The sequence below is a fragment of the Haplochromis burtoni genome, unplaced genomic scaffold (genome assembly GCF_018398535.1).
Source record: "Haplochromis burtoni strain Fernald_Lab_line unplaced genomic scaffold, NCSU_Asbu1 Contig_526, whole genome shotgun sequence".
NCBI lineage: Eukaryota > Metazoa > Chordata > Actinopteri > Cichliformes > Cichlidae > Haplochromis > Haplochromis burtoni.
The window spans coordinates 62,849-88,384 of NW_024582887.1; the positions used below are offsets into that span (position 1 = coordinate 62,849).

Below are 25,536 nucleotides of genomic sequence, written 5' to 3' on the forward strand. Positions count from 1 at the left end.
CAGCCTCATGCACATGCTCCCTCATGCAAACACACACACGCAAAGAAATACTTTGTCGCATCAGCGCATGCTCACATCCTCTCATCTTTCTCCCAATCTGACATAAACAGCATCACTATGAAGCCACTGGATGTCCACGCCCTTCGCTATGCAGCCAGCTTTCATGATTTTATCCTCTATCACTGCAATCATCCTTCTCATATTTGTCCAAAACAAAACATTATAACTGAACAGTGCAATACCCTACCCTAATGCAATATTCATAGACCTGTGCATTATCTTATAACTATAAGCACGCGCAGTGCTTGCTGTTTACTGTTGCAGTCACAGGCATCAGTAAAAGTTTATTGTCAAAACACCCAGTGGTGTGTTTGTGAGTTCCTTTTTATTTCTTTTTTATTTTTGTTGCTTCTTCCTGGAAAATGTGAAAGCAGCACAGAGGTCAGGTGTTTGAGGAAACAGGTTTGGTCCTTGCCGCAGCTCATTTACCATCACTGCGTCATCAGAATGCCCTCTTACAATGCCTGGGTTTACTCATGAGAAAGAAAATATTCCTCAAACCCCGCCCACAAGTTTGAATACATGCCATAGATTCAAATGCTGGGGTTGTCCCAAGTCCCAAATTACCCAAGATGCCAATTAGATAGAAATTCCATTTTTTTCTAACTCCTACTTCCTTGCTGGCTTTGACACAAGATATTTTTGTTGTATAATCAATTCTCTTCTCTTCCTTGTTGTTTATCTTCTGTACAGGTTGAGCTGGGCAGGAAGCAGGAAGTGGTGGTTTATGACCAGAGTTCCAAAGAAGCAGGGCATCTGTCCAAAGATGGTTTTGTGCACATTCTCATGGGAAAGTTGGAAGGCACCTTCCACAAAGTCTCCCTTCTCACCGGTAAGACATGTGTGGTGTTGGTGGTGGTGCAAAAGAAAAGGGGAAAGAGCAGACTTTGTATATCTCAAAGCCTGTTTTCCTTTGTGTGTGTGTGTGTGTGTATGCACTGCTATTTATTGTAGCCCGAACAGGTGCACTGTTGTCGTTGCACAGTTTGATCAGCAGATGTCACTCATGAGAACAACAGGACAACAATGTAGCCCTTAGTCAGTTCCCCATTTCTTAACACTATACTAGTGTTCTGACTTCGTGGTGTAAGGTTTGCAGGTATGTGTGAGCACAGGAGGGAGAGGGGAAGTAAACTCCCCTGCACTCTTCCCCTTACCCAGCATCTCTGCAGTAACGGTGAAGCTCAACTTTCAATCCTCTGGCCTTATTTATCACAGTTATTACCCTGTCGTAGTGTCCACTAAGCACACTGAGATTTATAATTGAGCCCCACCAAGACTGTTAATAGTCGTTGAGTTAATAACATCTTGATTGTGGTGGCTGCAGCTTTTTAAGGGATGATATTACACACACACATATCCGCCCGCCGAGGCTTATGAATCTGTCCCAAATATGTCAGTGCAGAATGGGGAGTGTAATCTGCCTCAGTCAGGATTTGAAACGAGGCAGCGGAGGCATGCTGCTCTTGCAAATCTCGGCTCTTCTCTCTGCATCCCCATTCTTCTCCTCTTCCCTCCGCTGGGAGATTAGTGCTTTTTTCATGAGTCATTCACGGATGCCTAGGATTGCCTGAAAGCACACAGCCTCTACAATTTGTCACAGAAGTGTACTGAGCGCATGCTTTGGGTGGACACACCCGTGCATACAAAGTGCATACACACGACCGCGTTTGATGCCTCACACACACGAACACAAACACACACTCTCTGATTGCTGAAAAGCCGGGATTTTGTTAATACTGAAGGACCCCCTGTCAGCAGCTCCCTCCTCGTTATCAATCTCGGCTCGTTCTCGTTGTGTTTCTTCAACAGAGGAAGAAAAAGAGGAATCACACCTCTTCCATTTTTGTCCCCGCTTTTCTGCTGTTTCCACGACAACAGTGGCAGAGAATATTCTCCTGTAGGACTCAGCCAATGGCGTCCGCATTTGTTTGGGTGGTTGTAATATTGGGGTCAGTGGAGCTAGCAGCAGCGTTGTATACATAATATTTGTCTGTATTTGCAGTGCATGCATGCAGGTGGGTGGTGTTGCATGCATGTGCCTGCATGCATTATGACGTTATGTGAACGATTGCTGTGGGATCTGCTTATGTGGGGAAAAAAGCATCAGTGTGAAGGTGTTAGAGATAAGAATAGGATATGCTTGTCAGGATTTTTAAGTGTTGCTGTTAAGTTGCCTTTATTAATGTGACAATGTTTATATTATAATTGGGGATGACGGGCATTCTTGTTCATTGCGCCTGCACAGTTTGCAGCAGCAAAGTGCCTGGTGTCTAAAAGGACACTTGTCTTTTCTGTTACAAAAACCCCCCACAGTGGTACAATGTGTGATTTGTGAACAAACTGAGCCCAGAGAAAGTTCAAAGGTCAGGGGTCACGATGTGCCATCTTGGATCTCGAACTCTTCACAAAGCATGCAAGAAAACAATTTTTCGAAATGGGCCACTGGTTTGACAGAATTACTCATTTGAAGATGTCACACTTGCCTCCTAAAAACCAGTAAAAAGTTGCTCACCTGGTTTTGTGAATGACCAAAGGCCACCACACGCACTAGCCTTTCCCAGCCATTCCTCCCACTCACTCACTGCTTTCCCATCCACTCTCTGTACTTTACTGTTAAATAAAAGCCGAAGATGTCAAAAATGAAACCCACCCAAAATAAAGTAATGGATTAAATAATGAGTAAAAACGTATGCTTCTTTTTGTCCATCCTTTATTTTTTTGTCCTGTCTCCGCCTCCTCATTCTTGACTTTAATTGGCATTACTCCCGTCTCCCAAATTTAAAAAATAATCCCAGTTCACACCTCCCTCTCCGCCCACCTTATGCTTTTACACCTCCCTTCTACTGAACCTCTGATTTATGCTACTAATAATTCCCGTGGTGACCTCATATCTGACTGAGGACTTATTTTCAGCCTCACACCAGACGTACACACTACGCAGAGTGTAGCACTGGTGCAAATCCAGTGAGGGGTAATGTGGGTGGGTAAAGGAGGGAGAAATGGATTGCGAGATGAAAAGAATCCATAAATGGGATGAACAGGGTGAATTTGAGAATAATTATGAAGCTGCCTGTCTGAGGGGAGGTTGATTTTTCTACCTTAAATGTCAGTTATGCAGACGCTTGCCAGAGGGAGATTAAGGCAACATTTCTGAAAGGGATTTATGTTTTTTGCATTTTTAAACCTAATGCTTATTGACGTAAATTTCCTTTCAACTAGGGGAAATAAGACAGGAGAAGACAGGAGATGCCAGATAAGCTGCCTGAATGAAATGTTACACAATCATAATGAATGCTCTGGGAACATATTGATCCCAAAACAATCTGTGACCCCTCTCAGGTTTCCACCATTCAGTAATTGATCAACTGGAAAGCACACCATGTCGTTACATGTGGAAAACGTCATACTGGTAGCATTGTCCCAAAAGGGCAATTGTTTTTGTGAATGAAATGACTAATGCAGATTCTCACCCTGTATTAAAGAATGCATTCACGCTGGATGTAGTTGTACTTGGAGAGTGTCCTTGTGAATCCATGCAAGCACAAAGGTTAAGGTTATGCTACTTCATTGATTGCGTGAAAGTGTTTGTGAGAAACATGCCTCTCTCAGGACAGCTGTATTTTTAACACAGTGGTGATCTCACCCAGTTGGAGCTCAAGCTGATGCGTCTTGCCTTTTTCAGAGTTCTGATAGCGTGTGTGTGTGTGTGTGTGTGTGTGTGTGTGTGCAGAGGGAGAGATCATCACTTGGTTGGAGCCAGCTGCCTCCCCAGTGGCTCTAAAGTTTGTGCATTTCCCACCAATCTGCAAGCACACAGCCAAATTGGAGACAACGCTGAACACTCCCTGCTAGTGTGGGGCTAGGTGGTATGTTAGCCGATGCCAGCTGTGTCATACGTCACAGCGGCCCCGCTATAGAACTGACAGCATGAAATGTTTTGCTGCCGTGTTCTAGTTTCAGCAGTCTAATATGCAAGACAGAATAAAAAGAGAACTTTCAAAAAGGCTACTCATGAGCTGTGGATGAAAAGAGAGTTGGGTAGTGTTTTCAAGTGGAAGGGAGGTGGAGATAAAAATAACAATATGTTTTATTCATAGCACATTTTTTTCCTTTTTTTTTTCAAGTACTTTAAGTTGAGGGGGTGACAGCTACAAATTAGGAAATTAAACACATGCAAAAATAGCATTATAAAAGCACCATGACAGCATTTGGGTCATAAAGAGGAAATGAAGGTGCGGGAACATGCAGATGTATATGTCATCCGTGTAATGTGTGAGTCTACAAGAGTTTTCTAATGTGTGAGACTCCTTCTAATCTTTTCTTGCACCATCTGCCAGTGTTTTTCGTGGGATTACTAAAACGCCACACCGTTAGGTCAAAGGGAAAAAGGAGAGAAAAGGGACACCAACTGAAATGAGGTAGTGACAAGGGACATGTCTAAATAGTCTATAGTGGCAGCACTTGACTGCACTCATAGTGCAGAGGTAATCCTGAAACAGTTATGTGGCCAAAGGAAAATAAAGTTTTGCAGTGTATTAATCCTAAATTTGAAGTGTTTGCTGCCTTTTCACTCTCATATAGCTTTTTAAAAAAAATTGTACTATTTCGCTACATAGGTGAATTAAGAATATTCACTGACATGTTCAGGGCGATGATGTCAGTGAATATTTGAGTGATTTCACAGATGAACAGGCCTCGTCAGGTTTGTGCTGTTTCACATTCCGTTGAAGACACACACATCAATCAAACTGCGTTGTTTCACAATAAAATGTGACAAAATGAGTTATGCTACTCTAGTATTGCATGACAGTTTTAAGTGTCCAGTAGATGGACAGTGTTGTCCCTGATACAGAGTCCTATGAACTGCATTGAAAAGAGTTCATTTATATACTGTAGCATGTGATCTGGGGCACAGTTTTTGATTTTTTTTTTCTGTCTCCCACGCAAAAGCACACAAGAGACAAGGCAGTGACATACTGATGGGAGGTATCAGGAGATGAAAGGTGCCTCTCTCTCATTTTCTTTCACTTGCACTTTCTTTGTCATGCACATTGTAAATAATGCAGCCACATACAGGAGCTGCTGTGTTCCTCTGGGCTTTGATGACTTCAGGTTAGGGTGTTATTGCACAGACACTGGGGTACAAAGGTCAAGTAAGTTACGGCTCTTTCTCGTGTGCTGTTATACAACAGTGTGGGGAGTGTTTTTCATGTGTGTGTGTGTGTGTGTGTGCGCGTGTGTGTGTGTGTGTGCAGACATTAGAGAGAAGCTGAAGAGGTGAGGTAATCATGGGAGGCACAACCTTACAATGCAGCCGTTCAGACATTCCAATGAGCTACATAAGGAGGTCTGTTTGTGAGCATGCATGTTTTTGTGCGTGCATGAATATGTGCATATAAAGCAGAGCACGAATGAGTATGAGGCAATGTTTTGGAGTATTTGTGTGAGAAAAGACATAATAGACAAATGAGAGCAATTGAGGAGATGAGGTAATACTCCTTATTTCATCCTGAATGTGTGCGTGAGTATGCGTGTGCGTGTCAGAGCCTGTGTGGTCACAGAGCTCGCTCAGAGAGACAGGTCGCACTGCTCGGTGTTTGTGAGCCTCCACAGAAATGAAAGACTTTCTTTCCTTCTGGAGCCCAGCATGAAGTCTGCCTTTCTGAAGCTGAAGCCTGAGGTGAAGAAACTGCTACACACACAATTTACGCGGACACCTGCAGCGCGCATGTGTGTTTGAGATGCTTCAACAGATGCGGATCACCAGTTTTATGTGATCGGAAACTGCTAAAAATTTATCTGCTGTAAAAGTTTTATAGTTTTGCTTGGGGGTCTGAGTTCTGTCGGCTTCTAAAGATAAACGTGTGATGGAAAATGACGTGATCGATCAAGTTGTGTAAACAGTGTTTGAATGACATTTGCCTACTGCTTTATGCCTCCAGGTGTGTTATCATTGGTCAAAGTGCAGGTCAGAGGTTGCAGACTAATTGTGGATGTGTGTCTGAGGTCCATTTTTTTTCTCCCCACCTACAACTTTTCTCTCTTCAGCTTCTCCGTCACCCCCTTCTTTCCTGTGTATACTAACCTCCTAACCTGCCCCTTCTGCACCTCTCTGCTCCTTTCTGCCCCTCCACGTCCCCCTCCTACCTCTCAATTACGCCATGGGGAGTTCTAGCAGATCAATGATTTCATTGAGAAGGAGCCAGTGGTGCCATTAGGAGGTGAGCTCACCGTCCCCAGGGAGAACTGACACAGTATTCTCAATGACCTCGCCTTCCTCAGCAGTCCTCTTTACATCTCTCCTTCAACCCCCTTTACCTTCCCCCTTACTTCTACTTCGCTTTACCAATACCCTTCTCCTCCTCCTCCTCTTCCTCCTTCCTCTCTTCTGTTTCATGGTGCTGAGAACAGAGCTCTATTTTTAGGCCCAGACTCCTGCGGTCGTCACATCTGGCGCCAGTGGCCTCGATGCTCTCACCCTGGCCTGTAGATACACAACACATACCGGCCCCACCCCAGCCAGCACCGCGGGAGCACAAAGGTCAAAGAATAAAGGCTATAAAATATCTATGACATCACCTCCCGCCTCAGAAAAGTGTGACATAGTTTGAAAAGCCCTCTAACTGGACAGTGACATAATGCTCAGTTTTCTGCTTTGCAGGTAATGACCTTGATGAGATATTGGGCAAACCCTTAACTTGTGCACACACTTGAGAAAGCTTGCAAATACATGCACATGTGGACAGACACTCTTACACACACACATAAATATGGTAGCAAAGCCCAGAGGAGGTCAGTACCAAGTTGCATTTTATGTAACAATGTTCTGTTTCTGCCAGTGTTCTCGCCCCCTCCCCCGTCCGTCTCATTGGCCTCACATGATGAGCTTGATGTCATTTTCCCCTTCTTTCCCTTAAATTTGGGAGAACAAAAACAGGCCAGCATATGTGCATGTTTATGTGTGTGCACAGTGTGATGCACGCGCATGTGTGTGTGTGTGTGTGCGTGTGTGTGTGTTTATGTGAGCTGCTGCCAAATGTTTCCACCATGACGTGATCTCACTGCTCTGCTTGCCTCCTGCTCTTCTTCCTTTTCTCCTCCATCACCGAGTCCCTTGCACACACACACACACACACACACAGACGCACAAGAGAAACACATTGTTGTACGCATATACTTTGACATGCAAAGGAGAAGACTGAAGGTTTCTCCCAGATCCCGGTATGGGAGAGATGTGCATAAATTTCAAGTAGTGTGGATATGTCTGTGAATGAGACTCTGGTACTGATACTTAAGCTTAGAAGAATTAAAATAACTTTAATCGTGGGAAGAAATTAACATAAAGTTCACAGTGATTCAGAATAACATGTGTGGCAAAGACAAAACATGACTGTAAAAAATAACCATTAAGGGTTTAAATTAGGGTTTTGTTTACACATGCAGAATTAATATTTGCTTACTTTTTTGATGTTTTACTCTTGGTAAACTTTTTGGCAAAATCCTGTGACGTTGACCTAAATACATACTTGTTTATAGTATAGGTATTTAAGCTGGTTTATGTATACAGTCTGTTCATACCTTCTGTGTCCTGCTGCATTGGAACTCTAGACTCTATCTAGAGGCCTTTTGAACGTCCCAGCCTGCCCCCGGTCATACATTCATCCAGCAGGGGATAAAAATAGTTTGTTGAAACTGTTACCTAGGCAGTGTCAACACATCGGGTCAACAGGAGCTGAAGCTGAACAGTGTGCTACCCAAAGCTCGCTTCACCCCCATCAGCACCTCATAACTCAAACCTCATCATGAGTTTGGGCCAAGTATTCGCTAGTTTGGTTGCTACACCGTCAGCTTACCGCTGAGGCGCTTACCCTGACGTCTCTGACACACATGTGGAGTGGAAATTTCCAAAGGCAGAAGAAAAGGGAAAGGAGTAGCTAACAATTATGCTAGTTTATCCTACCGAGGCCTGGACTGCATCCACCAGATTCCATTCATGCTCGGACTGCCCACTGCCGCTCCTGTCATAACGTCATTCCTTGGAACAATGGTGGATTCCTGTTTATCACTGGGCTGTCTTTGATGCACTTTATCTCTGGCATGCCACAGAGCTGCTTCCTTATTTACCTACTGAAAAGACTCCACTTTTACTGTGTGGACAAGGTCCATGTCTTTGCAGACTTGTACTTTGTTCCCTTTAAACTTATAGCACCAGATGATCTGCTTTAATATGCTGTTTGCTAATTATTCTCCAAAAAGGGTTGAGAAAGGTTCTTCTTTTCCAGACTAGTAGCAGAGGAGTAGAATAGCTGCCTGTTACAGTGCTGATACTTTAAATCCTGTGTGGTTTAACACTTTTTCTGGTATGTATACAGACTTGTAACACAGGTCGTTTTACCGTAAATACATGCTGATCACACACTGAAATGTTTGGGTTCAACCTCGAGGGCTGCTGCTGTTTCCTGATAAAAGAGGGAGATTTTCTATCTCCACAGCAACAGGCTAATTTTGGAGTTCCAGGCAAATCCAAACCTTCAGATTGAGGTATGCAGCAGTTTGTGATCATTCTCAGTCCTCCTCATATCTCCCCCTCTGCGGACACACAAAAAACTCACTTATACACACACACATACAGAGATGAAGGCTGGACAGCACTGAGAGGCCACTTCCTCTTGTGTTGTGTAACTACTTCCTGTTTCTGATAAAGTGACATCAGGGTTCCCCAGGGTAAAAGAAAAAGATGTCTAGAGAACATGTGTGCACACCAATCTTCTATATATCTATATTTTGTTGTTTTGTATTTGGACTAAAAAGTAAAAGGGAAGCTCAGAAATCCCACCAGCTTTACAGATGATTAAACGGCATGATGTAGGTGTTGGCACAGTGGTGCACGCAGAAACAGCTTGCCCAGTTCCTTCCATGGCATTACGTCATTCCCTTCCTATTGTTCTTCTGTAGCTGACGGAGTGATGTCACTGTCGCATTGTGGATGTGACACATTCACACATGCACACAGTGTCCAGGGCATGTAATGGCCGGAAAAACTAACCTTGACCTCGGGTGTTGCAGTAGCCGCTGTCACCATGTCCTCTACACCCAAATCCAGTCTGCAGGTTACACCCTGCCTTGTGACGGACCTCTGTCCAGGACGGGAATTGACTGGAAGAATGACATACTTTTTTTGTTTGTTTTCTTTTCTTTCTTTTTTTCTTTTTGTTGAATTATAAGCTGATTTGTGTTACTTTTCCATTTCTAATATGCCTCAGTATGGTCAAAGAAACCCTGGGAGTCACTAACACATTGATGAGATAATAGTAGTTTTCCTCTTAAAGAATATCACTTAATCTGAAAACACCACTCAGTGACAGGCACAGACAGGCACAGCATATAGTTTGCAGAGAGATGCCCTGGTACAGCCTGAGACTGTCTGAGTTAATTGTAAGACAGGTAGACAAGACGCTGAGCTAACAGAGGAGCAGATGGCATGGCTTCCAGCTCTGTTGCGAGGACAGTGGATCTGTCAGTCTGCCTGCTGTGCTGGTAGGAGCTAATTAACACTAAACTGATCTGAGACCTGCCTGTCTGTCTGCACGTAGCAGTGAAACAAGCCCATTAAAAACAAACAGATCTGGTGTCGGCTCCTCTCTCTCACAGTATCGCCATTATAAGACTGATACCACATGCGAGAGACAATGAGAGAGATGAGGGGTGTTATTCTATGCATTCCAGCTCAGGCCATTTGCATTTAGAATGAAATAACCATCCGTTCTACTCAAGAGAACCTGTGTAGACAAACTCACCTCTGGGGAAATCAGAGCAGGGTGAAGTGTGTGCTCTTAATGCACGCACACATTCGCGTTCTTCATGTTTTCATTACTGTATTGTCATGGACATGGTTTCTGCACATATTCAGCCTGTTTTGCACACACACATACATTATTCATCCATATAAAACCACAGAAAACAGCTGTAAGCTGTCTCGCTGTATAAAGCTAAAGTTAACATTTATTTTATATGCACTCAAAGTGAATGCACAGGCTTTATATGCACGCAAGATACACATGCAGTGGCCAGCAGCGATTCATATTGAAACTTAACAGTCCCCCTTTGTCTCCACATGCATACACAGACACACACACACACCATTCAAAACCTCAAACTGGTATTTTTAAGTAGTTCATCTGGTTTATGAAAACCCGTCTGGTCCTGAAAGCCCCCTTTGGTGTGCTTGATAGCTTACCCTTTTTAGCTTCTCCCCGTTTTGTGTGTCTGTGTGTGTTTATACTTTGTGGAAATGCTTGAGTGAGTGTCTAAAAGTAAGTCTAAACTAATTTCTTGCCAGTGAGAGAGATTTACTGGTGCAGTAACCCCCGGGTTCTGAGCTTCTCCAGGGGCTTAAGTTGTTTGGAGGGTAGGGGGGTCTGCCGAATGAGTGCTACGAGCTAGCATCCCTCGAGGCTGTGCAGATAGAGATCAGACTGCCTCATGCCCAGCCTCACACATGACCAGGTGGTGCATCAGTGCACCCCTAATCTTGTGCTTCCTTCTCTCGATTGCATCTAAGAACCACCCTTCCCTCCGATTCCCTGTTTTCACTTCCTCAACCCTTTTGATGTTATCATATGTAACGAAGACATAAAGCTTCTCTATATGTCTGAGAGACTCACAAATTTACACACTTTTCTGTTCTAAAAAGCTGAACAGAAAATTTCAGTAGTGTGTGCAGATTAATGGTGGTGCAATTATAGATGTTTGAAAAAGAGTCAAGATGAGCACACACACAATACCGGTGACATTTCTAATGTCCCCTGGCAATATGACAGCATCATTTCAGCTATCTCCCTATTGATTCAAACAGCCCCTCTTCCTCGCCAGTATCCTCCCATGACTTAATCTCCCCCTCCTCTTCTCTTCTTCAGCACTTCCCCCTCCCTCAATTGCTCCATTCCTCGATCCATCCTCCCCTCTTTCTCCCCTGGTGACTACCTCACCCCCCAGGCATGGCAGCTGTGTTCTCCTGTAGGCATTACATCACTGCAAGAGCATCCTTGTTACTGATCCCCTGACAACCAGCACTATCAACACATTTTTGCTCACACACACACACACACACACGCACATGCACACATGTGCAGTGATCATACACCTGTGCAAGAGTGCATAAACTTGTATTTACCCACACAGACACAAATAACTATTTACTCTATTCCTATCCCTGGAGCACTATTCTCTCCTTTCTCTCACCTTTGCACCAGTCATCCTTCTCTCCCGCTCTCTCTCTCTCTCACACACACAGACACACACACACATGCATTAACTGACAGTCTTCATCAGCCTAACCTGCCGTATCCAGAGGATGACGTCTCTCTTTCCTGTGATATCCTGACAGATGATCCACGGTGTAGAGTGACGCTCCTGTTGCTGCCTGTCTCAGTGGAAAAGGAGGGGGGGGGGGCTCTGACAAAATATATTAAAGAAAATATTTGTATCAGCAACTCAGTTCAAACAGAGTTTACGGGCATACGTGTGTCAGTTTATTTTTATTATGTTTTTTTTGATGAGCTGCTGGTGATAAATGTTTAAATTTGTGCTGGTGCAAAAAAAAAACCATATATTAACTTTATACTGAGTTATAAAAGAGAACAATATTGGAGTAGAGTTGACTCATTCAGCCCATTAAATAATTAGTCATTAATTATTAATTTCAAATTATTCATAATTTAAGTTTAATACATTTTCAGTGCCTAGAATGTGTTTTAGTGCTTTTATCTTGACTTCAAAAAGTTCAATATTTTAAAAGACATTTCAAAGAGTTTATTAAATAATTGTAAAGAAAGATTCAGAATATTAACGAATTTATCTTTATGTTCCTATTATGGCCACATAGGCCATCTAGTCTTTGTTATCTATGTGGTGAAAAGTAAAACTTTGTACGTGCAGTAATTACCTTTTATTCAGTAATAAAGATTTGGTTTATTGTGCAAAACCGACCAATTTCACGGCAAAAGTTAAGTTAGTCTTTTTTTTTAACTTAAGGGCAATAAACATAGACTTTTATTTAACATTTAAAGGGGTTTAGAGTTCAGACTGAACCCTGCACTATGCAGTATGTTTGCATTTATGATACATTTACAACATGTAAGCACAGAACTACAAGCTCTATAATCCTCACAACTCTCTACAGTTGTCAGGTGCAAAGGTCGTGTTTCTCCTTTCAATCAACCCAACACCACCATCTCTTGTTGAGGCATTCCCAGTCAGTTCGGACATCCCAGGGCTCCTCGTCCTTTACCCACCTTCTCCGTTTCCTTCCCATACCAACTGCTCATTATCAGTTTTGGCTGGGCTCTGTGTATGTATGTGTGTGTAAACATGCGTCGCCTTAGTAACAAGCTCTGCACCATAAAAGTATGCTCTAAATCTAAGAGAGAATCTCAGCGGAGGGGGCGAGCAAAGTGACCATCCCACCTATTTCTGTAGCTGCAGGGCACACATGTGCAGTCAATAAAGAAGGCCCGGCTGTCATTTATAGCATCTTGGCTGTAATCCTCTAATTAACACATCTACTATTCTCAGCCTTGTTACCCTGCTGAGGACCAGAGGAGGAGGAGAGGAGTATAAAGAGAGCGACAGCATGGTATTTCAGCATGGTATCAGCCAGCAGCTACTTTGTTTTGTTGCTGTCCGTTTCCACTGCTCAGAGTTTGCAGGTGTTAGAGCCTCGTGTGTTTCAAAGCTACTTTATGGCTTCGAGCCACACAGCCAGAACAACTAAGCCGAGGCGTGGATTCAAACTGAGGTGATGATCTGTGGGTTTAAAGCGTAGCGACCCCGGCTGACCACCATGGCATGCCACACCTGTTCAGATGCAAATGGGAGAACAGTGCATGAGTGTGTGTTAAAATGGTGATTGTGGGGTGACGTGTGTTTATTCATAGTTTGACACTCTCCCAAAACCAGTGTCTGCATTTTTCACAAAGCTCATCATTAGGCCCATTTCCTCTCGCGCCCTCTCTTGCAGTTGAACAGAGGATGACGTAAAGCTGTTCTCACCCATGTGTGATCATTCAGGGGTCTGCAGTGATGAGATGAGGTCAGTCAGCATGCAGCTGGCCCCCTAACTGGACATCTTGTATAAGCTTATTTGCCTTTTTCCTCTCTCTCTCTTTTTTTTGGAGCAGTGCGGTGACTTAATGTCATTGAAGTCCATCTGACCTAGTTTGAATGTAATCAGTGCACTGTGAAGTCTCAGCACGGGACAGAAGAGATAGAAAGGACGGTCAACTGGCCTAAACATAGTTGTTTCCATACATCTATTATTTTCAGCCAAAGGTTGATTGGCATAAACGTGTGCTAAAAAGACGAGAAAGCAAGTCTGTATATGCTCTGACTTATTGCAGAAACGCACAAAACACAATAGCCTCATATTAATAACTCGACAAACAGCTGTACCTGCATCGCAGTTTGCTAACACTGAGTCTCTTCCAGTAGTTTTGTGAAGTTTTTTACTGCCTCGTTTCCATAATTGGACTTGTGGCCCACGTGTTTGTCATTCCATAGTACCAGGAGTCTGTGGCCTGTCAAATGGATGGTGGCTGGCTGACCACGAGCTTGTTTGGTCTTTTCATCACCTCTAGTATTTCCTTCCTCTTTTGTCTGCTTTCATTTCTTTCTTTTTTCCATACTTCTGCTCTGCTTTTGCTTTCTTTCTTCTCGCCTGGCTACCTTCACATCCTCCAGACAAAATCGCAGTGTCCAAACACAAACATGTTAGACATGAACCAGTGCAGGAAAAGTGGTGAAGTCACATACATTCCCTCACCTTGAGAGACAAATCAGCTGTCAGCGCACCGGCACAGCCTTAATTCCCTCTCCTGCAGTAAGCGTAATGTGCTAAGAGGATGCAGTACATTTAAGGCAATCAACCTAATGTAGGTATTTAGTTTCTACTCAGTAATAGATAGTACTGCATACCTGTAGGAGTCTAATTATTGTAGATATGATATAATTATCATCAGGTAATCATCCCTAACGTCTCAAATGAATTAAATGAGAAAACAGGAAAACGGTTCATGTAAAAAAAATAAAAATAAAGCATATTTCTGTTTGTTCTGTATGACGGCATTTACAAAAACAAGTAACGCCAGTCAGTGAAAGGCTTCCAAAAGCCAAGCATTATCTCTCTCCTCTCTTTCATTGAGAACAAAGACAGTTAAATCTATAACGTAGCTGTTTGTTAACAGCGTGATAGCTGTGGTTTAGCCTCCATCCTACCCTGATAGAGGCCTGTTTTGTAGCTAGGCCCCTGAGGTGGCCGCATATTTGCTGGGTGAGTAAGGAATGTGGTTACATGCCTTAGACATTAGCTATGACGGAGCACTGGCTCCACAAGAGAGGGAGGTAGCAGAGGAGAAGGAGGGAGGGGAGGTTGGGTAGAGTCTGAGCTCACGGCAAGTGAGCTCATTCACCCCCAGAGCTCGAGGAGAGAGTGCAGCTCCGTCATCCTCTTTGCAGAGAGAGAGAGAGAGAGAGAGAGAGGAGGGAGGGAGGGAGAGGGAGGAGTGTAAGCCAGTGACTGAGCGAATGAGAGGAAAGGAGAGTGGAGCGGCACAACAATAGTGGGCTGCTCTTCTGGCTGTGGACTCACAGAGACAGAGAGAGCGCTCAGAGGAACACACAGACGCTCTGTAAACCAGCTGCAGGCAGATTACAACTGGCGTTTACATACAGGCGTTACAGGCTACTCACTTTTGTTTTGTCTCTGGCACTCTCTGTGGTCACCATTCTTCACAAAACCACAGAATTACCAAATATTGACGCAGGAGAATTTTAGGAATTTTTGTGGTCATTGCGTGGGATTTTGGCCATTTGTTGACTTGAGGAGCGTGTCCACAGACATTTTGGACTAGTTTTTGTTCTGCTGGGTCCATTTGCTGAGGGTCACCGGCTGGACAGCTGGAACAGCTAACTTGACTTGAGTGGAGTTTTGTGGACTTGGGGTTTTCAGTGGGCTCACCTTTGTCACTCTTCTGAGGAGAACAGAGTGCGTTCTGGGGGATGCCTCTGGATGTGGTGATTGCCCCAGCAGAGGACTGTTTTTGGCCAGACCTGCAGGACACAGACATGAGGCTGAAGATCAGGGTCCGCCGGATGAAGGAGGGGAGAGAGCTTCGAGGTGTGTATTCACCTGGAGGAGAAGAGATACGTGTGTCTGTGTGGGTGCAAGGTGATAAGATGCAACATGTTTGGATTGAAGTCCTGTGCGTTTGGCATACATGCAGAAGATGGAATGTGATTTATGATATGCATTGAGTTGCATGGCTATGAAATGCACGATTGCTGAATACATGCAGAAAAGGTGCGAACAAGGTGGAAAGCCACTGATAATAGTTTGTGCGCTGCAGATGAGTACACACAGTGGGCTGTCAGGTATTTACCATTTCAAGCTTTATCCGAACGAAACATAGCAGTGAAGTGAATTTTTAAGAGTTATTAGAGAGATGGGATTCTACATCAGGCTAAAAAAGAATTTATTAGGCGTAGCAAGCCAGACCTGAGAGTTGCTGTCCCATCTTTTGTTTTTGGACTTAATTTGTTTAGAGGTATAGAATAGGAAGAAAGGGGATTAAGAAGATGACATCATGAAGATGAGAAGCGATGAAGAGGGAAAAGAGGAGAGAAAAAGAGCTAGTGGGGGAGCGGATGAGAGCTGTGACCCATGGTATGACATAGTGCTCATGCTCTCTCAGCCTGTGGTCATTGAGATGTAAAATTATCACAAAGGCTCTTTCTTTCTCTCTTTCTTTTCCTCTGCTCTTGGCTTTTCTTTCTCGCTCCTGCTCACTCGCTCTCTCTGCAGAATGGTGTCTTGTGGAGATTATGTTATCAATATGTGTGCAGTGTGCACTGCAGGTGTTTAACATAACACCTTTTCACACAGAGCAATGAGGCAATGCAGAGCAATGGAAAAATCCTTTTTATACGACAATACGGCATCGTGCACGTTGCACAAAATATGTCTTTAGCTCGTCATTTGCTCAAATTAATTTGCTCGTTTTGTAGTTGAACCTTTTGGATAACAGATGTACGTCTATTTAGACGGTACACACGGGGCATTTTAGAGCACCGGCTCAAAGCAGTTATCTGCACCTGTCACTCTTCACATGTGCACATGTGCATGTACGGGTTATATCTACACAACCAGATTCTGCTGCTGTAAGTGTCAAATTCATGTACTCAGAGAAAGCTGGGATGGGTGGGGGATCACACATTTGCCATCAGCAGATGAAAATAGAATTATATGTGTCACAGGTACTGAGCACTTTAACACATCTCTGTGGAAATAGATTTGTCAATGCAGGCTAAATTATATGGTGGTTTATGGTCTTTTATTGCAGTAACACGGTGCTGCTGAAACGGCAGTTGATCAAAGTGGAATATTCCTGCTATCTGTCCAGGAAGATAAAGAGCAATGAAGTTTAACCGTCAGCTAATATGACGTAAATATCGTGCTCTCATTCGCAGCCATCATAAAGCCGATGCTGTGCATGAAAGCGATGACCTCATCCTACTATCTCATCCATGTTCTGTCAGTCTACACATTCCTGTCACAAAAACCCACACAAGCGCACACACTTTCATTGCATCGTCAGGCCCCAGCACAGCCTTTGTGGAGCTGAAGTGGGACATGTGTGCAATGATGTCATGTGAGGAGGGTGAGGTGGGGAGCGGGTACATTGAGATGCTAATGTCCCCTCATAGTGGAGGGGACAGCTGGAGGGGCACAGAGGATGGCGTCATGTCTCCCCTGATATCAGCCAAAGAGAAAAATGATGGAGGGGGAGTGGGGTAGTCGTTCAATGCCCCCCCACCCCCTGGGCCTGAAAGCTTGTCTGTGTGCATGAACACGTCTGCTTTGTGTATTGCCCCCCCTACTCCATTAACAGACAAGTAAAAGAGTAAAACGGAGGCTGAAGCACACACACACACACACACACACACAGAAAGGGGGCGAGCTTGTGTTGGCAAGGAAGTCAATTGTACGAACAGCAGTGATGTAATAGCAGAGATCCCATTAAACCATAACTTCTAGGCAGGTGTTTTGTGTGCCTCTGTTCATTCGCTTATTCCACCCTCCATTCATCTTTTAGTTTTCTGCAGCAGCACAGCTCTGAAGAGTCTGAATTTGATCTGCTTAACATACACACTTTTCACGTTAGCGAAACAATAGCCCATGCCTTCATACTGAAAGCTGGGTATTAATTTAGATGTGGGAGAGGAGAGGGACTGCTGCTCGCTGCCGGCAAACAAAGAAAGGCCTGAGTGCTCGCCTCTGACGGAGCAAGAGAGAGGAAAATAAGCAGTTGCTTAAATGATGAAGTGGGCAGAGAAAAACGGAAAAAGGAAGTCACCACTGCTGAGAGCTGCCGATGGCGACACAGTGCCCTCTTTCCCGGTTGTGGGTTTTCCTACTCCCCAAACTGCTTTTTTTTTTCTTTTTTCTTTTCTTTTCTTCTTTTAAAGAGTATGTTCAGAATTTAGTCACATCCTGCCAGAGTATGGTTTCATGATTTCAGTGTTTGAACAATAATGTGAGAAGCTCTGGTTTTTATTCCACAAAAACAAAACTGTAGGTTTAGGTTGGTATGTCTGTGGGAAATTTAACTCGTGAGTTTAATGCAGGGTGTCAGTTTCTGCTGATTATCATGAAGGTGAACTCATCTCTCCCATTTGACTTTCTGATGTCATCTTCACAGACAGCTGGGCTGGTGTGTGTCACAGGGTATTTTCAGTGACCTCAGTGTGAGTGTACAGTATGTTTATATGTGTGCTTAGATAGGAATGAACGGATGTGTCATCCTTTTCTAATGGAGAATGTGAGGCCACATCTTTTAGGTTTTTTGGTGTATGTGTGCGTAAATCAGTGTGCTCATATACCCTTGTTTCTTACCAGTATTTGGAGCAGGGTGGTGTCGGTGAGGGGAAGCAAATTGTCATCAACAACACTGCTTTTCCTTGTTGTCTTGGCAACCCTAAGTAGAGCAAGGTCAGGTGACGAGGTGGCAATAACACGCTATCTCCTGTGTGACTAATGTCCATTAGCACCAACCGTGTAAAGCTTTGACTACAAGGAAGGTGTTTGTAATTGTGTTGACGTAATGTCGCTGTAATAGCACTCGAAAAGCCAGAAGGCACACTCAGTCCTGCTTTCTTATCTCTGACTTCAGTCACCCTTTATGCCAGTAACCCCTTACTCACTCATAGGCAAACTCTAACTGGCCCAACTTTGTGCTTTTTTTTTGTGTTTATTTAACACGAGATTAGGCATGCTACACTAGTCGGGACTACAATTATCAGTTCAGTCAATTCAGAATATTTCTGTTCGTGTGTTCATTTCCCTGCACACCCACACACACACATAAACACACAGACCGTGTGGAATGTCCTGTCTTCAGTCCTTCTAACAACTCTCTAACAATGTAAGCACATACAAAAGGAAATGCTTGCTGTGTGATGTAGCTATTCCTGTTGATCCGACTGTCTCCAGGAACATACCACTCCCTCACACAGATACAGTATATGCTATATGTAGTGCAATTTTTTTTTTCCACACCAGCAGCATGGGAACTAGGAAACCAGGAAAGAAACTCTTCAGAGATCCCTTCCTCCCTCTGCTTTATCAATTATCAGTGCTGTAGCACTGCCCGTAGGCTTGCTGCAAGGGGAGAAGCTATTGAGAAACAGTCTAGTGTGAACTCCACACTCTGTCTGTTTAGTCTACGCTGAATAGGCCAAGAAAAGGTTTGATCATAGAGTTGTTGCCATAATGGCAGCAATCCCTCAGCCTCCTCTTGAAAGTTATCCGATTGCTCTTTCTGCATCAAATGCCTCTCTACACTCCACCACCCATGTGGACTGTTGATGTCATCGCTCCGCTGGTTGCCATTAATAGCTGGAAACAGGCAGGCCTTCTTCACTTTGCTCTTAAAGGAACATTGCACCCAGAATAGCACTAGGTCATCGGGATGCACCCAGCCTACTCACCGCTCAAAAGCTGTGCTGTTGTGAAATAGCACCACATACCAAAAGCTGCTATCTTCTGTGGATTTGCACAACCTTTTTATGCAGCTCTCCTGTTTGTTGGGTGCACGCACATGAAACTGTGTGCTCCACATGTGTGCGTCTGTTTGTTTGCCAGTTGTTGTTACTCGAGTAGGGCAGCTGGGTGTGTGTTACAGGGGAAGGCAGCGTCCTGCTTGCACTGTGCTGTGTGTGCTACTTGGGGATAGTGATGTCATGTCTCTCTCACTCTCACTACGTGAATGTGTATGTATGTGTGTGTGTTAAGGTGTGTGCATGCACTGCATCCAGGATTGGGTCAGGGAAGGCTGAACCTAGATTAGGCTCTAATCGTCTTTCTGGGACTCAAGGTTTCCTTGAAGCACTCCCTCTCCTCTCCACACTCCTCAGCGAGGTCAGCACCCAAAGAAGACCCCTACCTCTTTTCCTTGTCCCCCTCCCTGTAGTTGTACAACTGCAGTACTACAGACTATTAATGAGTATGGGTACTTGTGTGTGTGTGTGTGTGTGTGTGTGTGTGTGTGTGTGTGTGTGTGTGTGAATTGAGTGGAGAGTGTGTTAATGTCAGTGAGAGTGAATATTGGGATATATTGACCGCAACAGTATGAGATCATTTCTTCAGATCATATCTTCTTCGTCTTCTGTCGTGTGTGTGTGGGTGTGCGTTTGACCATGCATTAGTGTGTGTGTGCTTTTCAGCTGTCAGTGGAGATGTTACTGGGCCTCTGTCCTGGCCCTGCACCTGTGGCCTCTCTCATTCCCTCAGCCTGACGCAATGCTCTGCTACAGGACATGAGCTCATGCAGGAAACGGAGCCACACACACGCACGCATACACATATGCCAAAAGTGGAGCCGCCTGCCTCTTAAAGGGCCAGACGCGCATTCCTGGCCACCCAGCAGTTAACCTAACTCACTCACAGAAGCACAGAGAGCCCCTTTTTTTCCAGCTCCTGCTGCTCTAAAGGGACCCAGACATTGTAGCCCAGATTCACCTTTTAAAGACTACTGAGCGTCTGCTAATGATGGTGCGGTGTTCGTGATGGAAGTCTTTGCAGAGTTCCCAGTGCGTGTGTGTTCGTGTGTGTCTAAATGGAAAACCATTCATATGCCTAACCGCTTCTCTCCATCTCTTCTTTCCCTGCAGGAGGCTTTGCAGCTTTTTCCTCCTGTTACCCCGGCCTGTGTGAAGGGAAGCCCGCCACTGCTCTACCTATGAGCTTGTCCCAGCCCTGCTTGCCTGTAGCTAACGTAGGGCCTACTCGCATCCTGCCTCACCTCTATTTGGGATCACAAAAAGACGTCCTCAATAAGGTATCATTTATTTTGGATATTTTGCCAGTAAAGAATGTCTGACTTGCTCTTACTCGCAATAAAGCATGATGCTAAACCACGTACATGTCCCTCTCTGCAGGATCTGATGGCTCAGAATGGCATCACCTATGTGCTGAATGCCAGCAACACCTGCCCCAAGCCAGACTTTATCAGCGAAAGCCATTTCATGCGCATCCCAGTAAATGACAACTACTGTGAGAAATTACTTCCATGGCTGGACAAAACCAACGAATTCATAGGTAAGGGCGTGTTCTGTGTTTTGTGTTTGGCTTGAAGGACATGTGGAGATGAGGAAGTGAATTAATCTCAAATTATGCATCAAAGAATGCAGTGATATTCTTTTATGTAACCATGCACAGGTAAACTGTCTGCTTAGATGAACCCTTGTACTCTTTCAGGATATGTCTGTTTTTATTCAGTAGACACTGATTTTCTCCCGAGTCTTCCTACTAAAAAGGAGACCTGTCAGTGGTATGCAGTGTTGCATGTATTTTCATATAGTTCTATACATTCATACTTATTTGTTTCCACCTATCAACAGACAAAGCTAAGGTATCAAACTGCAGAGTCATTGTGCACTGCCTGGCTGGAATCTCACGTTCAGCAACCATCGCCATAGCATACATCATGAAGACAATGGGCCTATCATCAGATGATGCCTACAGGTACACCTGCACTTCCCACCCATTAACAGCTGAGCTAAGGTGTCAGTACCAGTAGAAAGACATCCCATTGTTGTCAGGTGGAATCTAATTCTTAGCTCCCTGCCAGCAAGCGTAGTTTATACAAAAGGCTTAGCTTTGCCCTGTCAGGACAAGTCTGGCACACTATTATGTATTGTGAATCAGTAAAAGGGCTCACACCCTTTATATAGGTCATTTATTTAATCTTAGGAATTCAGATGTGATTTATTATAAAACCATTACCGCACTTCAGAATACAATTGCTTAGTTGTGTCCTATTTTTTTCAAACTTTTTATTTTTTCTGCTGACAGATTCGTAAAGGACAGAAGACCGTCCATATCCCCCAACTTTAACTTCCTGGGTCAGTTGCTGGAGTTTGAGAAGGGCCTGCGATTACTCCAAGCTTTAACCTCCGATGACAAGAAATCTGAAAACAACACTAAGCAGAATTCAGAGGTTAACGGAGTCATCACAGGTTTCGAGATGAATGGTCATCATAGCAACTGTGACTCATCCACCACAGAGCCACGCATCCCACTGGAACCCAAGCTGTCGTCACCCACCTCTCTCCAGCAAGGCTTCAATGGCCTGCACCTCTCTGCAGAGAGGATCATGGACACTAATCGACTCAAACGCTCCTTCTCCCTAGACATTAAGTCTGTCTATTCCCCTAACAGTCCCCACTGCCCCAACCTGGCACCCACACACTCTGAAGACGTCCCCAAGCTGTGCAAGCTTGACAGCCCAGGAACAGGCATCTCCAATGGTGTCTGTTCTCAGTCTCCCGTCCTTGACAGCCCCAGCTCCTCTGATTCACCATTCCCCTCACCGGGCAGTGGGGGCAGCATAGGAGGCTTGGGATTCAGTGGAAGTGAAGGAGTCCATCGTTCTGGTTCTTCCTCATCCAGACCCAGAAGAAAAACCAAACAAAACTGCAGCAGTTCGCCGATCCACTCCCAACCACGCCAGCCTCCGCAGTCCCTCAACTTGCTGCTGGACCACAAGAGCCCCAGCCTGGAAGAAAACCTAAAGGGCTCCCTGCTCCTCTCATTACCTTCCCTGCCCACTGTGGGTTCTGGGGCTATGTGGACCAAACACAGAGACACTGTCCAAGCCACAACCCCCGTCACTCCAGTCACCCCGACTGCAGATGCTCCCTGGCACTTTGGAGCAGAGGAAGGTGGTCAGGGAGAGATGGAGCTGGGAGCAGGAGAGGTAGGGGGACAGGAATCATCGGTGAGGTTCGGTAGCAGCTCGGCGTATGTGGCATTTGGGTGTAGCGAAGGTGTGCGGTTACGAGACAAATCCCAGAGGGAGAAGCCGTCAGCACCACAGACGCAGCGAGACCTCCGAGACTCTTCGTCGTCTTCAGCAGTGACAATGTCCACCAGCTCGAGTCACAGTGGGGCTGCATCTGAAAAGCAGTTCAAGCGGCGCAGCTGTCAGATGGAGTTTGAGGAGGGCATCTCCGAGACAAGGTCCAGGGAAGAACTGGGGAAAATTGGGAAGCAGTCAAGCTTCTCTGGGAGCATGGAGATCATAGAGGTATCCTGACAGATAATGGACATCATCAGAGCTGCCCCTTGGGGGCAAAAATGGACCTAGTTAGAGGGAGCACAGGAAGAGGACATTCAAGGTGGAGCCGAGGAGTTGTTATTGGGGTTTTTTAAGCTCCCCTTACAGACAGTGTTAAAGACTCTAGTTGAGAGAAGGACAAATGCAAGCTGAGCGTTAATGTGAAAAGGTTAGCATCCGCACCTGGACAGACAGAGCCTCAGATGTGGTGCTTAGCAGACCATAACCATCCTGAACTCTTGTACAAAAATGAAGAAAAATCTTGGGGGGGGGAGGGAGGTAAAGAGGACAAATCTAGGTACTGAACTCTTTATGTTTATGAGCTCTGTCCCAGACAAAATGAAACAACCCAGGGCAAATGTTGCATCCTTAATATATAGAATTCTTCCCTTATTTTGACAGAGTTGAGACACAAACTGCTTGCCTGTGGTCAAACGTAGCGTGTTTCAGTGGGTGTATAGCTTGTGATTTGAGCCAAGCCTGATGTTCTCTCTCCCGACGCTTCACCCCGGTTTCGATAAGCCTCATAAGCTCGCACGGCTACGTTTGTCCCCCTTCCCAGTGGCTCTGCCTACTACAGGGAAAACAATAAAGGACTCCTTAACAGCACCATATCCTCACATCGCCACAGCACAAGGCAGAGAGACCCAAAGGACTTAATATTAAGGCGGTACTGCACCCTGACAATGAAGGATCCTCTGCATTTTGTTGATGAAAGACTATTTGAAGAATGGGCAGTGTTTTCCCCTCCTAAAGCACAGTGCGCCTTTCCTGACTTTGTTCCCTTGTTTCCAGTGTTAACAGCGTGATGGGACTGAGGTTTCAGGATGCTGATGAGGGTATGCGTTAATAACCCCTCAGCTCGCTATTAGACCCCCTCTGAGCCTCCTCCCACTCCTTCCAGTCACCACCTATGGTCGCCACTGAGCATGCACCTGAGAGGCTGACTACAGACAGACGAATACTATATATACAATATGAATATATATAGCAATTTTAATGGACTTCTGTTTAGTTATAGTTTTAATTTATTGTATTGGTTCATTCTGGTAATGAGAAATAATATAATGTTTTGTGGATTTATTTCTTTTTTCTTTTGTTGAATTATAATTATTATTATTATTTGCTGTATGGTATTTATGAACACACACTCAAACGAATACACACATTCAACAAATTCAAGCAAAGCAATATGTGATGTTCCTTCTTTGGGGAGAGTGATGTATGATCCTGAGATGCACTTTTCTGCTTTTCTGGTAACAATTAGTCAAATTATCTTTCGCATCCTTGCAACATGATACTCCTAAAGCCAAGTTTTGACTCTTTTTTTTTTTTTTTGTACTTAGAAGATGACACACACTCCCCTCTAATATCTTTTAAGGACAGCACTGCTGTTCTCGCTCATCTGCAGCGTGACCTCGTTGATTTCAATTGAGGGCTTAAGCGTTACCTAAAAAGACTGTTTTGTTTGTCTGTGTGAAGAGGGAGACAGAGTAGCCATGCAATCTCTGATCACTCACACACAGTGAAACATCCTCTGCCAGTTTCATGAGGGCTTGCATAACAACAGCTATATGCAAACAGACGCAATCTTTCACAAGTTTGAGATTTAAAGGCTGAGCGTCCTCCCTGAGCCAGCACATGTTTATCAGTCATCATCACAGTGCATCCACCAAAGCTGAAACCAAGACACACACACACACCTCACACTGTATGCCCTTATACTCACACATGTAAAGCCTAGCTCCCCTCCCTTACACACACACACACCCTTTTGTTCATTCTCAGGGGATCTTTCAGTGAGCCAAGCCCGACACAGGGTACACAGCTGCTGGTACATCAGCACAATGCATGTCCATAAAGCTCCTTAGCTTTTCTTTCTGTCTGTTTTTTGTTTTCTTATTTCTTATTTTCCAAAGCTTTGATTAAAAACACCAGTAACAAAATGGAAAGGAAAAAAGTGAGGATCTTCGTATCCTGAGGTGAAAGACATGAATGCTCTCCTGGTGCGAGATGGTTATTTATTTATGATGTAAATGTGTTTATTTTTCCTTTGACCCTTGATTAGCTTTACTCTTTGGCAATCTCTGACTTTTGACCTTATGCTGCTGCAACTACAGTAAGTTCAGATAGATTCCTATGTTTCCCCCGGGGCTCAAGCAACCTTTCTTTTCCTCACCTCCCTCCTTATATTTTTTTAAAAAACTGTTGTTAGAATTATTTATGACATGTAACAAGGATGATGCAGGCTGTCCCATTTGCTAAAATTATTATTATTATTATTGTTATTATTATTATTATTATTATTATTACTATGTTGTTGTGTAAATAGCAACGCATCTAAGAACACTGATGAATTTAGATGAGTTTTTAAAAGAAAATCCTGATACCTTAGGCTGCTTGATGCAAAAATACCTCAGGTTCTACTGAAAGGCTTTTCCTTCCCCTGTTCATGTTTTTGTGAAAATGAGACAAAAATACAGAAATGACAAAATACAAACTCCTCTCTGCTTCTTCTTCTTCTTCTTTGTGTGTTTACATTGTGTGCGATCAGGGCTGGGGAGGGAATTCCACCAACAGATTAACAACACATTACGACATCCAAAGATGCAGAGGCTCAGTATTGATTTTCTGTTTAACAAACTCGTCTCTGACCACACAACAGGGCTTCATTGATTTTTTTCTTCCTCTTGTTCTCCGTCAGTGCCGGTGGCACATGGTTGCATATGCTGGTAGGGTTGTGAATTATTAAATGCAAAGACTAATTTGAAGAGAACAAGAGAAAAGAGACATGTCTTAATAA

At 44.3% G+C, this 25,536-nt stretch overlaps 1 protein-coding gene across 4 annotated transcripts in view; it reads left to right on the forward strand.

Annotated features, from left to right (window-relative positions):
• Positions 1-25,233, forward strand: part of dusp8a (dual specificity phosphatase 8a) — a 42,113-nt gene extending 16,880 nt beyond the window's left edge. For 3 of the 4 annotated variants that reach the window (XM_014329252.2, XM_005947386.3, XM_005947385.3), the window contains exons 3-7: positions 754-892; positions 20,287-20,453; positions 20,554-20,713; positions 21,016-21,139; positions 21,470-25,233. In XM_014329252.2, coding sequence (XP_014184738.1) covers positions 754-892; positions 20,287-20,453; positions 20,554-20,713; positions 21,016-21,139; positions 21,470-22,712 — 1,833 coding nt within the window. In that variant the 3' untranslated portion in view covers positions 22,713-25,233. Of the gene's footprint in view, positions 1-753; positions 893-11,916; positions 15,236-20,286; positions 20,454-20,553; positions 20,714-21,015; positions 21,140-21,469 lie in introns of those variants that run through there. The other variant, XM_005947387.3, reaches the window with a different exon arrangement.
• Positions 25,234-25,536: the final 303 nt, after the last annotated feature.